At 34.3% G+C, this 14,550-nt stretch overlaps 1 protein-coding gene across 7 annotated transcripts in view; it reads right to left on the minus strand.

Annotated features, from left to right (window-relative positions):
- SNX14 (sorting nexin 14) overlaps positions 1–14,550 on the minus strand; it is a 77,956-nt gene that overhangs the window by 29,090 nt on the left and 34,316 nt on the right. For 6 of the 7 annotated variants that reach the window (XM_047858274.1, XM_047858276.1, XM_047858273.1 and 3 more), the window contains exons 8-15: positions 9,740–9,896; positions 8,139–8,214; positions 7,071–7,115; positions 6,886–6,966; positions 6,672–6,786; positions 2,563–2,718; positions 2,133–2,257; positions 1,572–1,630 (exon numbers count right to left, since the gene is read on the minus strand). In XM_047858274.1, the coding sequence (XP_047714230.1) occupies positions 1,572–1,630; positions 2,133–2,257; positions 2,563–2,718; positions 6,672–6,786; positions 6,886–6,966; positions 7,071–7,115; positions 8,139–8,214; positions 9,740–9,896 (814 nt within the window). Of the gene's footprint in view, positions 1–1,571; positions 1,631–2,132; positions 2,258–2,562; positions 2,719–6,671; positions 6,787–6,885; positions 6,967–7,070; positions 7,116–8,138; positions 8,215–9,739; positions 9,897–14,550 lie in introns of those variants that run through there. The other variant, XM_047858278.1, reaches the window with a different exon arrangement.

Here is a 14,550-nt window from a genome sequence, read left to right on the forward strand (position 1 = left end):
AAGTAGGTTTTAGGCTAAGAAACAAAGCTAACAAAAGATCTCTAAATACAGTTTTTTAAGTTATTCTTTGAGTGTGGAAGAAACAGAACAATAGGTTAACATTAATGCATTAAAATTTTATTTTTAAAATACAATTAAATAGAACTCAGAGATAAAATACATGAATAAATACTTTAGATTCTTTAAGTCACTTAGCAAATTAGCAATGTTACTCTAAATTTCAATGAGAGAATGTTAAGTAAATCTTTTACTTACTCTATATAGATAAATGAGTAAGTATCACAGAAGCAGAGGACTGACAAGACTCATAGTTAATATTAAAATCAGGTCAATATAAAGAAAAACATACTTTTAAAGACCATAATCAGTACCCAGAATGAAAAGAACCCATATTTTGTTCCTGTTTATTTTATATTTTAAAGACAGCAAAATTATGTAATAGGTTGAAGACAACTAGATGATCTCAAAGTGGCAAAGAAAGCTTTCTATCTCTGAAGTTATGACTTAGCTATTCGGTAGGCTTGTGAGATCAAAGAACCACTTCCCCTTAAATCGTCCTGTAGAGGAAGGCAATTAAGCTTAATATCCTACTGTGGCACTCCAAATATCCTATATCTATAAACAGCAATAAATTCCACCTGTTTCTCAAATGATACTGGAAAATTTGATAAAAGTCTTAAAAAAGTATTCAAATCAAAGAAGTGTTTGGATTGGGTAAAGTATGCTATTTTAAATAACATGATGGAATTTTGTTAAATCAATGTTTCATGATTGTAATATATAAATTCAACAATCAAGAAATTCCAATCTGTTTCTACATCCCTTGGTTATATCAAAAAATGCAATACATTTTCTCCATAGCTAAGGCTTTCACATTTTTCCTTGTACTATCTAAAAAACTACTCTAGTTTCTAACCTATCTACCTCTATCTTTGTACCACATCTCCAACTTATTTATGTATTTACTAGATTCTTGCTCAAACTGGAAGGTTTTGAGAACAATGTGAATATCTATTCTGTGGATTTATACATTTGATACCTGTATCAATTTTGTACATATAACAATGTAAGGAAAAACCAAGGTATTAATTATCCAGTTTATAAATGGATAAAGCACTCTCTTCTGTTATTTCTTTGGGTTATTTAACTGCACAGAAGGTGAGAAGGGAAAGAAAGAAAAAACCCTCCACATTTGTAACCCGTAAGTACTCTAACATAAAATATTCTCTGAGGAAAAAAAAAACCTGTCTAAAATTGACTTATCTATAGATTTCTTTTATGCAAGTAGTTCACAGGATCTAATAAAGCAGGTGATCAAGCACTAATATGTATTAATTATGATATTAGCAAGGCAATGGTGTGTATCTTGTTAAGTTTTTCTAAAATAACTTCAGGCATTTTCAGGTTACTATATGTAGTACAATTATATAATTACTTAATAAAATGTCTACTTATGTAGCAACGGAACCACACAAAGAAAAAGAGCTAATAAAGACAAAGATAGTATCACAAGAATGATTAGCATCAACAAGTACAAAAACCACACCACACAGATGACTTAGTATACTCACCTGTTCAATTTTGAATTGCGTGTTGGTGATTCTGCACCTCTTAAAAGTTGCCTGAAATACTTCAATAAATTATGATTTATTAAACTATTTTATTTTTAAAAATGCTACTTTACCCTACTACTTTCCAGGTTAAAGAAAACAAAATTTAAATCAAATGAAAACAACCATAGACAAATAGAGTAAGGATTAAAATATTGCAAATAGAGATATTCAGGCCATTTAATTTCCACATGTCTGTAGTAATGTACGTAAAAGAAGAATGGAGTTTCTGCATCACCACAGCATTACACAGCCACTGAGACATATGGCATATCAGGTGGATCTATTCGGCCATAGTCATCTACCTAATCATATATATACAAATACAGTTTTGATATTGAGAATCATTTTTACAATAAACTTCTAATCTCCATTAATGTATGTAGTGAAACATAGTACTCACTTTTTTAGTTAATCATGTTTTATTTTTATTTTGCTTTTTGAATCACTCACCTACTGATATGAAAGCCATTATTAAATTTTGAAGGAAAATTCTCAAACAAGATTAATATTTTGACTTACCTCATCACTGTGGCAGAACATAGGTGTAAACACATTCTCTAAGAGAGACAGTACATGTTCATATGCTTCAAAAAGGCATCTCATAGTTTGAAGTTTCACAACATCTATATAAGGGCCTTCAGCAACTATTAAAAAAATTATATTGTAGAAATTGTTTATGAATACCATAAATACATTATATATTAGTTTAAAATGACAGTGAAAGAACATTCAAACAGTCCTAAAATTATGTTTTGCAGAAAATCCACTTATAAGGTACAGAAATCACACTAGGATGAGGAATCAGAACAAGTTCTGCAAGTATTAGCTATGTGAATTGTGAGTAAATTTCTTATCAAAGCTTTTATCTTGTTAGATGAATACAGGAGAAAACTCTGAAAACATTAAAAGTGGTAAAAGGGCTATATTCTCATCAACATCTTTGACTTACTTTTTTGAATCTCTTCTACAATAAAGGGATCAAATCGAATTTTGTCAATACTTTCATCCAAACAATAGGTTTTATAAATCTTCTGCAACTCTTCATGAAGAGACAGCATTTCATCATTTGACAACTCTGGTCGCAAAATTCTATCATTGAATTCCTCTAGCAAATTAGGAAAAAGTAAGAAAAAATGAATTCTTTCAATACAACACAATACAATATAAAACATAATATATTATTCCCAGTCTAATTGTAATCAATATTAAAAACAGAAATTACAATCTATTCATTTTAAGCTTTTAAAATAATTTTAATTGGAAATAAAATAACTACCCAGATGAAAGAAAAACTTTTAACCAAATATTTTCTATATTAACATAAAATATGTAAACACTTGCACAGCAATACAAATTTCTAAAATTCAGAATAGTAAACAGATTTCTAAAACTTTTATTTAAAGAACATATTTGATTGACTTCTTATACCAATGGTCATTAATATTTTGAAATCTAATTCACTAAATAACAGTGAAACTTAAGGCTTTTTAAAGTTCCAATGTTTTTAAATATTTCCTTCCATCATGGAGACTACAGACTACTGATGGAGCTGAGTATGTAAACAAATGAATCATTTTTTTTTAATGACAGATGACAGCAGTAGGAGACAAAATATTAACTGCCTTTTCTTATTAGAAGAGGTAGTAATATGGAGTTCACTCCCTAATTCTTTTTTTTTTTTTTTAATTTTTTTTTAACATTTATTTATTTTTGAGACAGAGAGAGACACAGCATGAACGGGGGAGGGGCAGAGAGAGAGGGAGACACAGAATCGGAAGCAGGCTCCAGGCTCTGAGCCATCAGCCCAGAGCCTGACGCGGGGCTCGAACTCATGGACCTCGAGATCGTGACCTGAGCTGAAGTCGGACGCTTAACCGACTGAGCCACCCAGGCGCCCCACACTCCCTAATTCTTAATTACCCAACTGAAACAGAAAGGAAAGAAGAGTTTTAAAAAGGGGAACACCACATATATGATCCTGGGATTTGAAGTGATAACAGCCAAGAATTTTCAAAAAGGATGAAAGACATCAACCCATTCTGATACCCATTTTTTTAAGTTTATTTACTTATTTTGAGAGAGAAAGAGAGCACACACAAGCAGGGACGGGGCAGAGAAGGAGAGTGAGAATCCCAAGGCAACATATCCAAGACTCTCAGTAAAACCCAAGAAGAACATATAAAAAGAAAACTACATAGTAGAGTCAAATTGCTGAGAAACAAAAATAAAGAGGAAATCGTAAAACCAGCTAGGGGATATCTACAAAAAAGCCCAGGGTAATACCATACTTAATGGTAAAACACTAAGTGATTTCCCCATAAGATCAGGAACAAAACCAAGGATATCAACTTTCACCACTTCTATTCAACATTATTGTAAAGGGCCTAGCCATTGTAATAGGCAAGAGAAAGAAACATAAGGCATAAACACTACAAAGCAAAACGTAAAACTGTATTGCAGTTGACACAATTACATATGTAGAAAATCTTAAGGAAATATACGAAAAAGCTACCAGAACTAATAAATGAATGCAACAATGGCACAGGATACAAAGTCAATAAGCAAAATTGTTCTTTCTGTATATTAGCAACAATTTAAAATTTTTTTTTAATTTTTTTAATGTTTTGTTTACTTCTGAGAGAGAGACAGTGCGAGTGGGGGAGGGGCAGTGACAGAGGTAGACAGATAGAGGTAGAGGTCTCCCTCTATCTCTGCCCCTCCCCTGATCACACTCTGTCTCTCTCTCTCAAAAATAAACATTAAAAAAAAAAAATCCTATATAGTCAAAATAATCAACACTGTAGTACTGGCCAAAAAACCAGACATATGGATCAATGGAACAGAAGAGAATCCAGAAACACACATACATGATCAAATAATTTAACAATTCAAGATGGGAAAGAAATGACTCTTCAGAAAATGGGTATCAGGGGGTGCCTGGGTGGCTCAGTCGGTTAAGTGTCTAACTTTTGATTTCAGCTCAGGTCAGGATATCACAGTTCGCGAGATTGAGCCCCACATCAGGCTCCATGCTGATATAGCACAGAACCTGCTTGGGATTCTCGCTCTTCTTTTCTGCCCCATCCCTGCTTGTGTGTGCTCTCTCTCTCACTCAAAATAAATAAATAAACTTAAAAAACATGAGTATCAGAAAAACTGGATATCCATAACCATACGAGGGGAAAAAATGAAACTCCACTCCTATCTAATACCAATACAAAAAGATTTCAAGGTCACAAACCTACATGTAAAATATAAAACTATAAAGCATGTAGAGAAAAACAGGCATCTAGAGATAATATCACCTTGACTTTGGGTAACAAACATTTCTTATGGAAGTCTCTGAAAGCACTACCCGTAAATATAGATCTACTGAATTATCATCAAAATTTTAAAATTCTACTCATCAAAACTATTCAGAAAATGAAAACACAAGTCATAGTCTGATATCTGACAAAAGAGTTGCATCTAGAATATATAAAGAACTCTGGGGCACATGGGTAGATCAGTCAGGTAAGTATCCAACTCTCAATTTCAGCTCAGGTCATGATCTCAGTTCGTAGGATCAAGCTCTGCATCAGGCTCCATGCTGACAGCACAGAGCCTGCCTGGGATTCTCTCTCTCCCCCTCCCCTGCTTCTCTCTCCATCCCTCTCAAAATAAATAAATAAACTTAAAAAAAAAAAATTCCTATAACTCAATGACAAGAAAAACAATTCAATAAAAAATAGGGAAAAGACTTAAACACTTCCACATACCAAGATATTCGAATGACCAATAAGCATATGATAAAGTGTTCAACACTAGTCATTAGAGAAATGCAAGTTAAAAGCACAATAAGATACCACCACACACCCACTAAAATGGCTAAAATTAAAAAAATAAATAAATACCACCAAATTTTTATAAAGATGTAAAGCAACCAGAATTCTCACATATTGCTAAGGAGGGTACAACCACTCAAAAATAGTACAACCACTTTGGAAAACAATTTGGTAATTTCTCATATAACAAAATATATATCTACCCTGTGACCCAGCAATTCTACTTCCAGTTATTAAACATATGCCCAACAGAAATCTTTAGACAAGAATATGCATAGCAATTTTCTTTATAATAGCTCAAAAGTGAAAGCAGTCCAGATACCCATCCACAAGAATGAATTTAAAAAAAAAAAGAAAAAAAAGCCCACGCTGTGGTACACTCATATAAAAGAGTATTACTTAGCAATAAAAAAGAGCAAACTATTCCTCTACACAACAACCTGAATCAATCTTAAAAAGCATAATCTTAAATCAATGAAGCCAGGCACAAAAGAGTACACACGATGTACTCCACTTCTATCAGGAAAACGGTACAAGCAAAAGTAATCTGTGGGGAAAGGAATGAGAGCTGTGTTGGCTCTGGCAGGAGTGGGAGCAGGGGTAGCTCGTCTGGGAAGGACCCCAACTTTCTGGAGTGATGGAAACGTTCTGTTATCTTGATAAAGGAGTAGGTTACACAGATGTACAGATGTCTCCAAACTGACCAAACTGTACATTTAAGTTCTATGAGTTTCACTGTAAATTACACCTCAATTTTTTTAAAGTTATATTTAAAAAGGAAGTCAGTTGGGGTGCCTGGGTGGCTAAGTCGGTTGGGCGTCCAACTCTGGCTCTGGTCACGATTTCGCGGTTTGTGAGTTCGAGCCCTGTGTTGGGCTCTGTGCTGACAGTTCAGAGCCTGGAGCCTGCTTCGGACTCTGTGTCTCCTTCTCTCTCTGCCCCTCCCCCACTTGTGCTCTGTCGCTATCAAAAATAAGTAAGTATAAAAAATTTTTTTAAAAATAAAGAGGAAGTCAGTTGATCGGGGTCAGTTATAGATTATGTTACAATGTGGAAAGGAGTGGACACCAGAGACAACTCAAAGGTGATCTTAGAATACCTAGTAAAAAGAAACTTAGTACAATGACACACTATAACAACATCAAATCTGATCTAAATACTCAAATATATTTAAAATATTTAATGTATTAAAAAGCATAAAAATGACTTTGCTAAAGTGCACGGTAAGCCTCACCCACAGTCAGACATATCTGCAATACATGCACTGCTCCTTCTTGTTTCAGAAAGTTCATAAAACGAAATAAGAGATCTTGCTGCTCTCTGATTTGCTTCAATTCTAACTTCAGCACCTTGATACAATATGAGAGAAGGGTAAGTTAAGGCCATATAAACACATGATAAAATTGTTTATATCAAAAATAATATATGTTATTGGTAAAAATACTTACAGATGGCTTTTTATTTCTAGGTTCTGCAAATTTCTGCAAGAATGGAACCAAAGGGGAAGGCAGTTCAGTTGCTTTTTCAGGCTTTGAAGAAAGAGAATTTATTAATTCAATACAAGTGCCATGTGACTGGACAGATATAAATCAAAAATTAAATGCAATCTGAATGTTTCTAATATAATACTCACTGGACTGTCATCTATGAAGATGATAAGCAAATGATTCACAGTATCCTAATAGAAAATAATACACATAGGTCAAAATAATTCCATTACCATCTTCTCCCAAAATTCTCAAAGCTTTTTTCATATCGTGGAAGTTTCTAGAAAAATGAAGAAAATATGGAACAGTGGCAAAGCATCTACACATATGTAATATAGAGGGACTTTAAAAAATCTGTGATGCAGGGCCTCACTTTTAGGAAAGTGGGCAAAGAAAAGTTATTCTGACTTTGGCATTCAAAATGTTTATATGGGTACCTGGGTGGCTCAGTCGGTTAAATGTCTGACTTCAGCTCAGGTCATGATTTCACAGTTTGTGCATTCAAGCCCCATGCCAGGCTCTGCGCTGTCAGTGCAGAGCCTACTTCAGATCTTCTGTCTCCCTCTCTTTCTCTGCCCCTCCCCTGCTTACACATGTGCTCTCTCTCTCTCTCTCTCTCTCTCTCTCTCAAAAATTAACAATAAATAAAAAAAAACTTTAAAACAACACCTGGAATAATGTAAATACTCCATACATGTAAAAATAAAGTGTTTATAAATTATTCCTGTTTCTTCAAAATCTTACTAGTTCAAGTAAGAGGAACTGAAGTGTCCATCAATGGATGAATAAACAGAAAAATGTGGTATATACCTACAATGGAATATTATTCATCCTTAATAAGGAATGAAATTCCAATATATGCTACAACATGGATAAATCTTGGAGACATCACGCTAAGGGAAATAAGACTGTCACAAACAGACAAATACTGACTGGACCCACTTATATGAGGTACCCAGAGTAGTCAAATTCATAGAGATAGGAAGTGCAGTGATGGTTGCCAGGGGCTAGGAGGAAGGAAGAATAGAGAATTATTATTTAATGAGTACAGAGTTTCAGTTTTGTAAGATGAAAAGATTCTACAGATGAGTGGTAGTGACGGTTGCTCAACAATGAATGTATTTAATACCACTGAACTGTACATATAAAATCATTTAAGATGATAAATTTTGTATATATTTTACCACAATTCAAAACCATTTTTTAAGCCTTACTGGATCAGCTAGGAAATCCAAAGATGGAAGGAACACTGAACCAGACAGGATCTCTCTTAAAAGTAAGGTCAGGGATCTGGAAAAATAAACAGTATTAGACATATTCAGTGATTTACATCAGTTCTTACCTGGGGATCTTGTTAAAATGCAGACTGATTCAATAAATATGTCCCAAGATTCTGCATTTCTAAAAAGTTCCCAAGTAATGCACATGCTAGTGGTTCACAGACACACTTGGGAGTCCTGTACTGACCAGGAGAGAGTACTATTTAAGAGAAAACAGCATTTCCTTAACAGGAAGGATTTGGGTGAGCACTAGAAAATACTCATCTCGGAATATTTAAAATATTTAATATATTTTGAAATTAATGTTTAAAACTAATAGGTTTTTAACAGTGTAATTACTTTGTAATTATAATATTTAAATTAACATTATAGAGGAACCTGGGAGGCTCAGTCGGTTAAGCATCCGACTTCAGCTCAGGTCATGATCTCACAGATTGTGGGTTTGAGCCCCACATCAGGCTCTCTGCTGTCAACAAGGAGCCTGCTTGCTTCGGATCCTGTCCCCCTCTCTCTCTGCCCCTCCTCCGCTGGTTCTCTCTCTCTCTCTAATAAACTTTTTAAAAAAATAAATAACATTATATATTAATTTCTTTAAAATAAAAATATTTTCATTAAAATGTTTAAAATTTTAAAAATGTTAATACAAATTTTAGGTCATAAATAAAGTAATATTTAAAGTACATCACTAGGGGCACCTGGATGACTCAGTTGGTAGAGCATACAACTCTTGATCTAGGGGTTATCAGTTCGAGTCTCATGTTGGGTGTGGAGATTACTTAAAAATAAAATCTAAAAAAAATAAAAAATAAAATAAAAAAAAGTACATCACTAAAAATAAGCCATAATTTCTCTTCTAAGAATTATTAGGATAAGAGTAATGAGGTAACTTTATGCAATAATCTAAACATGTTCCAGCCAGAACAAGGAAGGACAGTCTAGATGAATTCTAATTATTCTTCTCAGGTATATATCTTAAAATACAAACATATCAGTTTAGTTTGTTCAAAGTGTTTCTGCCACTAAGTCACAATGTGTATGTCTTTAAAATGGAACACCAAGAATGAACAAAGTATAATGATCTCAAAAAAACCTGATTTTATCTATATTTACCTTGGGAATTTCCAAAAAAAAAAAAAAAACCTTCTAAGCAACACAACATATCCAAATACTTAGTACCTAAAATGGCATTTTAAGACCGGACAAACCGTACTTCTTTAAAAATGAAAAGTTATTCACATCATTGCCTAATCTCAAGTTTTAGTGTACTCCTATTATGATCAATAATAGCAACATACAGGGGCGCCTGGTGGCTCTTGATTTCAGCTCAGGACATGATGTCATGATTCATGAGTTTGAACCCCACATCAGGCTCCAAGCTACCAGTGTGGGGTCTGTTTGGGATTCTCTCTCCCTCCTTCTCTGCCCCTCCCCTGTTCTCTGTCTCAAAATAAACTTTAAAAAAAAAAAAAAGAATATCAATACACATAGGGCATGGTATGCAAATACCGCTATGACATTTTCCAGTCTATTTATACCTGCAGTCTGTTGCTTTAGGAGGCAAAATATAAGGAAAAAGTAGTTCAGTGAGTTTCCTTAAATAGTGTAATTCATCTCTTCGACTCCTCAAAGCCACATGAAGCTCTGGACCATATTCTTCTAAAGCAGCTTGCTGTAAAAACTCTGTATTTTCTACTACAGAGATTAAAAAATAAATATTGAAAGAAGTTAAGTAACATTAACTAACTCCACCCATTTCCACTCACAAACAGAAAATCATTTAACACAGTTATTCCTTTCATAACCCTCCTTTCTTTCCAATATGTATTTTACTGGGAAATTTTTCACAAATAGGATATAAAAAGAATAATTCCCTCCTTGCCAGTTTTTCAATTTTGCAAAAATTTGACAAAAAGACCCTTTCACAATGCAAGCAAGAATTTTAACTTGTATCACTATTTTACACATTATATTAAACAGGGGTGCCTGGGTAGCTCAGTCGGTTAAGTGTCCGCCTCTTGATTTCAGCTTAGGTTATGATCTCACAATTGAAGAGATGGACCCTTGCGTCAGTCTCTGTGCTGACAGTGCAGAGCCTGTTTGGGTTTCTCTCTCTCCCTCTCTCTCTCTCTCTTTAAAAATAAATTAAAAAAACCACAAATTATATTAACAAAAGCAAATATTTATTTTAAAAAGTGGAAAAACTACAGAAAATTTCTAGCACATACAAAGCTGTTGCTATCAAATGTTACATCTGTTCATCCTTGGCAAATACAAAAACAAAACAAAACAAAAACCCTGTTAAAATTCTTTATTGTCTCTGCTTTCAACATCAAAATAATTCAGGTAATCTTTTAAAGCACTTATGGTATAGAAACTGGCTTTTTTGATTAAGTTCTGTACCTTCTGCCCAGCATATAGGACACAAGAGGTAAAGAACTGTATAAGTCCATGAGTAGATACATTACTTAATGAATATTAACTGATGATAAAACTTATATTAACAGAAAGTTTTCTTTAAAGGTCAAATACTAAATATTTTAACTTAAAGGTAATAGTATTGCCACTGTTTTTTACAGACCTCAAAAGAGTAGAAGAAAAACAAGTCATGTTTTCCCCTATTTGCATTCTGTGCCTAGTTTCAAAATCATGGCTTCTAAGAAGGGAATCTTAATCTAATTCAATGGCATGTATTTTTCACTATTTTCTTCTATTTTTATTAAAAGAGAATGCAAGCACATTTACCCAAAAAAGTCAATATATGCATACTACTAGTGTGAATACTAAGAAGATAAATGAAGGCCATCTGCGCCTGAGGTACAAAAGGACTGGCAAAGGCAGATGTAGTTTTTACAAGAAATGCATTTTATTTCATAATTATCCAATTATTTGCTAAGCATTTTCTCCAAGAATTTGGGACACAGGTTTTTAAAAATTTGTCATGAGCCGGAATTTAAAATAAGACTAAGCCACGCTAAATTACAACTCTACTTCGTTAACAAACTGATATGATCTTGAACAAATGATATAATCCCTGTAAGTCTCAGTTCCCACATCAGTAAATAGTTAAGTAGTTATTAACACTGAAAAGTCATCATGCAAAATGTGTAAGTAATTATAATAGTCAATGTGATTAAGCATTTACACATAAAATATAAATTGAATCACTAGATTGAAATCTATTCAACATCTGTCAGACTTGAAAGTTTTTTGTAGTTCAAGATAATGAGAAAATAAATCATGCAAAACATTAAGAGAATACAGGGAGGAAAATCTTAATTGGGAATGTAAACAAAATATAGATGCTAGAAAACAGAGCATGGACTAATCCCCACTAATCATCAGTAGTTAGTAGTTTTCAGACCAAAGCAGGAAAGGTCTCCAGAATTCATGACAAAGGGATATCTTTAGGATGAAAGACTAGAGAGTAAGGTCCTTTTGCACAGTTTATTACTGAATTTAAATTAAACCAGTGTTTCTAAATGTGTACACATTCAGTATTTCTAAGAGCCATAAAAGTACTTACATAGAAAACATCTATATACCCTCTTCTCAAAAGACAGATTATAGAGAAAACACCGAGAGTAAAAGGAATATGGATGAAGAGATGAACATTTAATTACTTTCTGAATTATGCACAATTGTGGGGCCAAAGAATTTAGAAAATAAATCCACGCATTAAAGAAATGAAAATTCAAAAATATGAAAACCTTTTTTACAAGTCTATCTAATTCCCTGTCATAATATTTAGAATACCAGGACTTTTGAATAAAATGAAAGTCCTTCTAAGCTCTGGCCTTTTACTTCTATGGATCTCATTAACTACAGTATTATTAATGAATCTAATCTAGCATTTTATGACAATTTTATAACTGGGAACCACTTTTTGCATTAATAGTAGCAAATTAACAACCCCTCTCTTGTAGTCTCAACAATAAATTTCAAATTATCACTCTCTTAGAGACAAAATAATTTGGGAATTTTATTAAACTGATTAGTTCAACTAAAAATAAAATGGGCACCTGGGTGGCTCAGTCAGTTAAGTGTCAGACTCCTGATTTTGATTGAGGTCATGATCTGACAGTTCTTGAGATCAAGCCCCATATCAGTGTGGAACCTGCTTGGGATTCTCTCTCTCCCTTTCTCTGCCCCTCTCCCACTTGTGCTCTCCCTCTCAAAATAAATAAACATTAAAAAAAAAAAGATGCTGGCACAAGAACAGACACTCAGATCAATGGAATAGAATAGAGAACCCAGAAATGGACCCACAAACATATGGCCAACTAATCTTTGACAAAGCAGGAAAGAATATCCAATGGAATAAAGACAGTCTCTTCAGCAAGTGGTGCTGGGAAAACTGGACAGCGACATGCAGAAGAATGAACCTGGACCACCTTCTTACACCAGACACAAAAATAAACTCAAAATGGATGAAAGACCTCAATGTAAGACAGGAAGCCATCAAAATCCTAGAGGACAAAGCAGGCAAAAACCTCTTTGATCTTGCCCGCAGCAACTTCTTACTCAACACATCTCCGGAAGCAAGGGAAACAAAAGCAAAAATGAACTACTGGGACCTCATCAAAATAAAAAGCTTCTGCACAGTGAAGGAAACAATCAGCAAAACTAAAAGGCAACTGGCAGAATGGGAGAAGATATTTGCAAATGACATATCAGATAAAGGGTTAGTATCCAAAATCTATAAAGAACTTATCAAACTCAACACCCAAAAAACAAATAATCCAGTAAATAAATGGGCAAAAGACATGAATAGACACTTCTCCAAAGAAGACATCCAGATGGCCAACTGACACATGAAAAATTGCTCAACATCACTCATCATCAGGGAAATACAAATCAAAACCACAATGAGATACCACCTTACACCTGTCAGAATGGCTAACATTAACAACTCAGGCAACAACAGATGTTGGCAAGGATGAGGAGAAAGAGGATCTCTTCTGCACTGCTGGTGGGAATGCAAGGTGGTGCAGCCACTCTGGAAAACAGTATGGAGGTTCCTCAAAAAAGTAAAAATAGAGCTATCCTATGACCCAGGAATTACACTACTAGGCATTTATCCACGGGATACAGGTGTGCTGCTTCGAAGGGACACATGCACCCCCATGTTTATAGCAGCACTATCAACAACAGCCAAAGTATGGAAAGAGCTCAAATGTCCATCGGTGGATGAATGGATAAAGAAAATGTGATATAAATATATACAATGAAGTATTACTTGGCAATCAAAAAGAATGAAATCTTGCCATTTGCAACTATGTGGATGGAACTGGAGGGTATTATGCTAAGTGAAATTAGTCACAGAAAGACAAAAAATGATATGACTTCACTCATATGAGGACTTTAAGACACAAAACAGATGAACATAAGGGAAGGGAAACAAAAAATAATATAAAAGCAGTGAGGGGGACAAAACAAAAGAGACTCATATATATGGAGAACAAACTGAGGGTTGCTGGAGGGGGTGGGAGGGGGGATGGGCTAAATGGGTAAGGGGCATTAAGAATCTACTCTTGAAATCACTGCTTCACTATATGCTAACTAATTTGGATGTAAATTTTAAAAAATAAAAAATAAAGTTTAAAAAAAAAAAGATGCATCCATTTACTCAAAGCCTGAGTTCAAAGTGTTTGTCTTTAAAACAAAGACTATAATTAAAAAAAAAAAAATTTTTTTTAAATGAAAAAAGAAAAAAAAGCGCACCTGGGTAGCTCAGTTGGTTGGGCGTCTGACTTCAGCTCAGGTCATGATCTTACAACTCGTGGGTTCAAGCCCCACATCGGGCTCTGCGCTGACAGCTCAGAGCCTGGAGCCTGCTTTAAGTTCTGTGTCTCCCTCTTTCTCTCTGCCCCTCCCCTACTCACACTCTGCCTCTAAGATAAATAGACATGAAAAAAAATTTTTTTAATGAAAAAATAGAACAAAGACTATATTAAAAATACCTTTCTCACATAAAAACCTGCAAACAAATGTTTGTAGCAGCTTTATTCATAACTGCCCAAACTTGGAAGCAAGCAAGATATCCTTCAATAGGTGAGTGGATAAATAAACTGTGGTACATCCATACACTGGAATATACCTGAGCAATAAAAAGAAAAGAGCTATTCAGGGGCAACCTGGGTGGCTCAGTTGGTTGAACATCCGACTTTGGCTCAGGTCATGATCTCATGGTTCATGGGTTTGAGCCCCACTTTGGGCTCTGTGCTGACAGACAGCTCAGAGCCTGGAGCTTGCTTCAGATTCTGTGTCTCCCTCTCTGCCCCTCCTCCACTCACATTCTGTATCTCTCTGTCTCTCAAAAATAAATAAATGTTAAAAAAAATTTTAA

This window comes from Prionailurus viverrinus, chromosome B2 (genome assembly GCF_022837055.1).
Source record: "Prionailurus viverrinus isolate Anna chromosome B2, UM_Priviv_1.0, whole genome shotgun sequence".
In the NCBI taxonomy this organism is placed as follows: domain Eukaryota; kingdom Metazoa; phylum Chordata; class Mammalia; order Carnivora; family Felidae; genus Prionailurus; species Prionailurus viverrinus.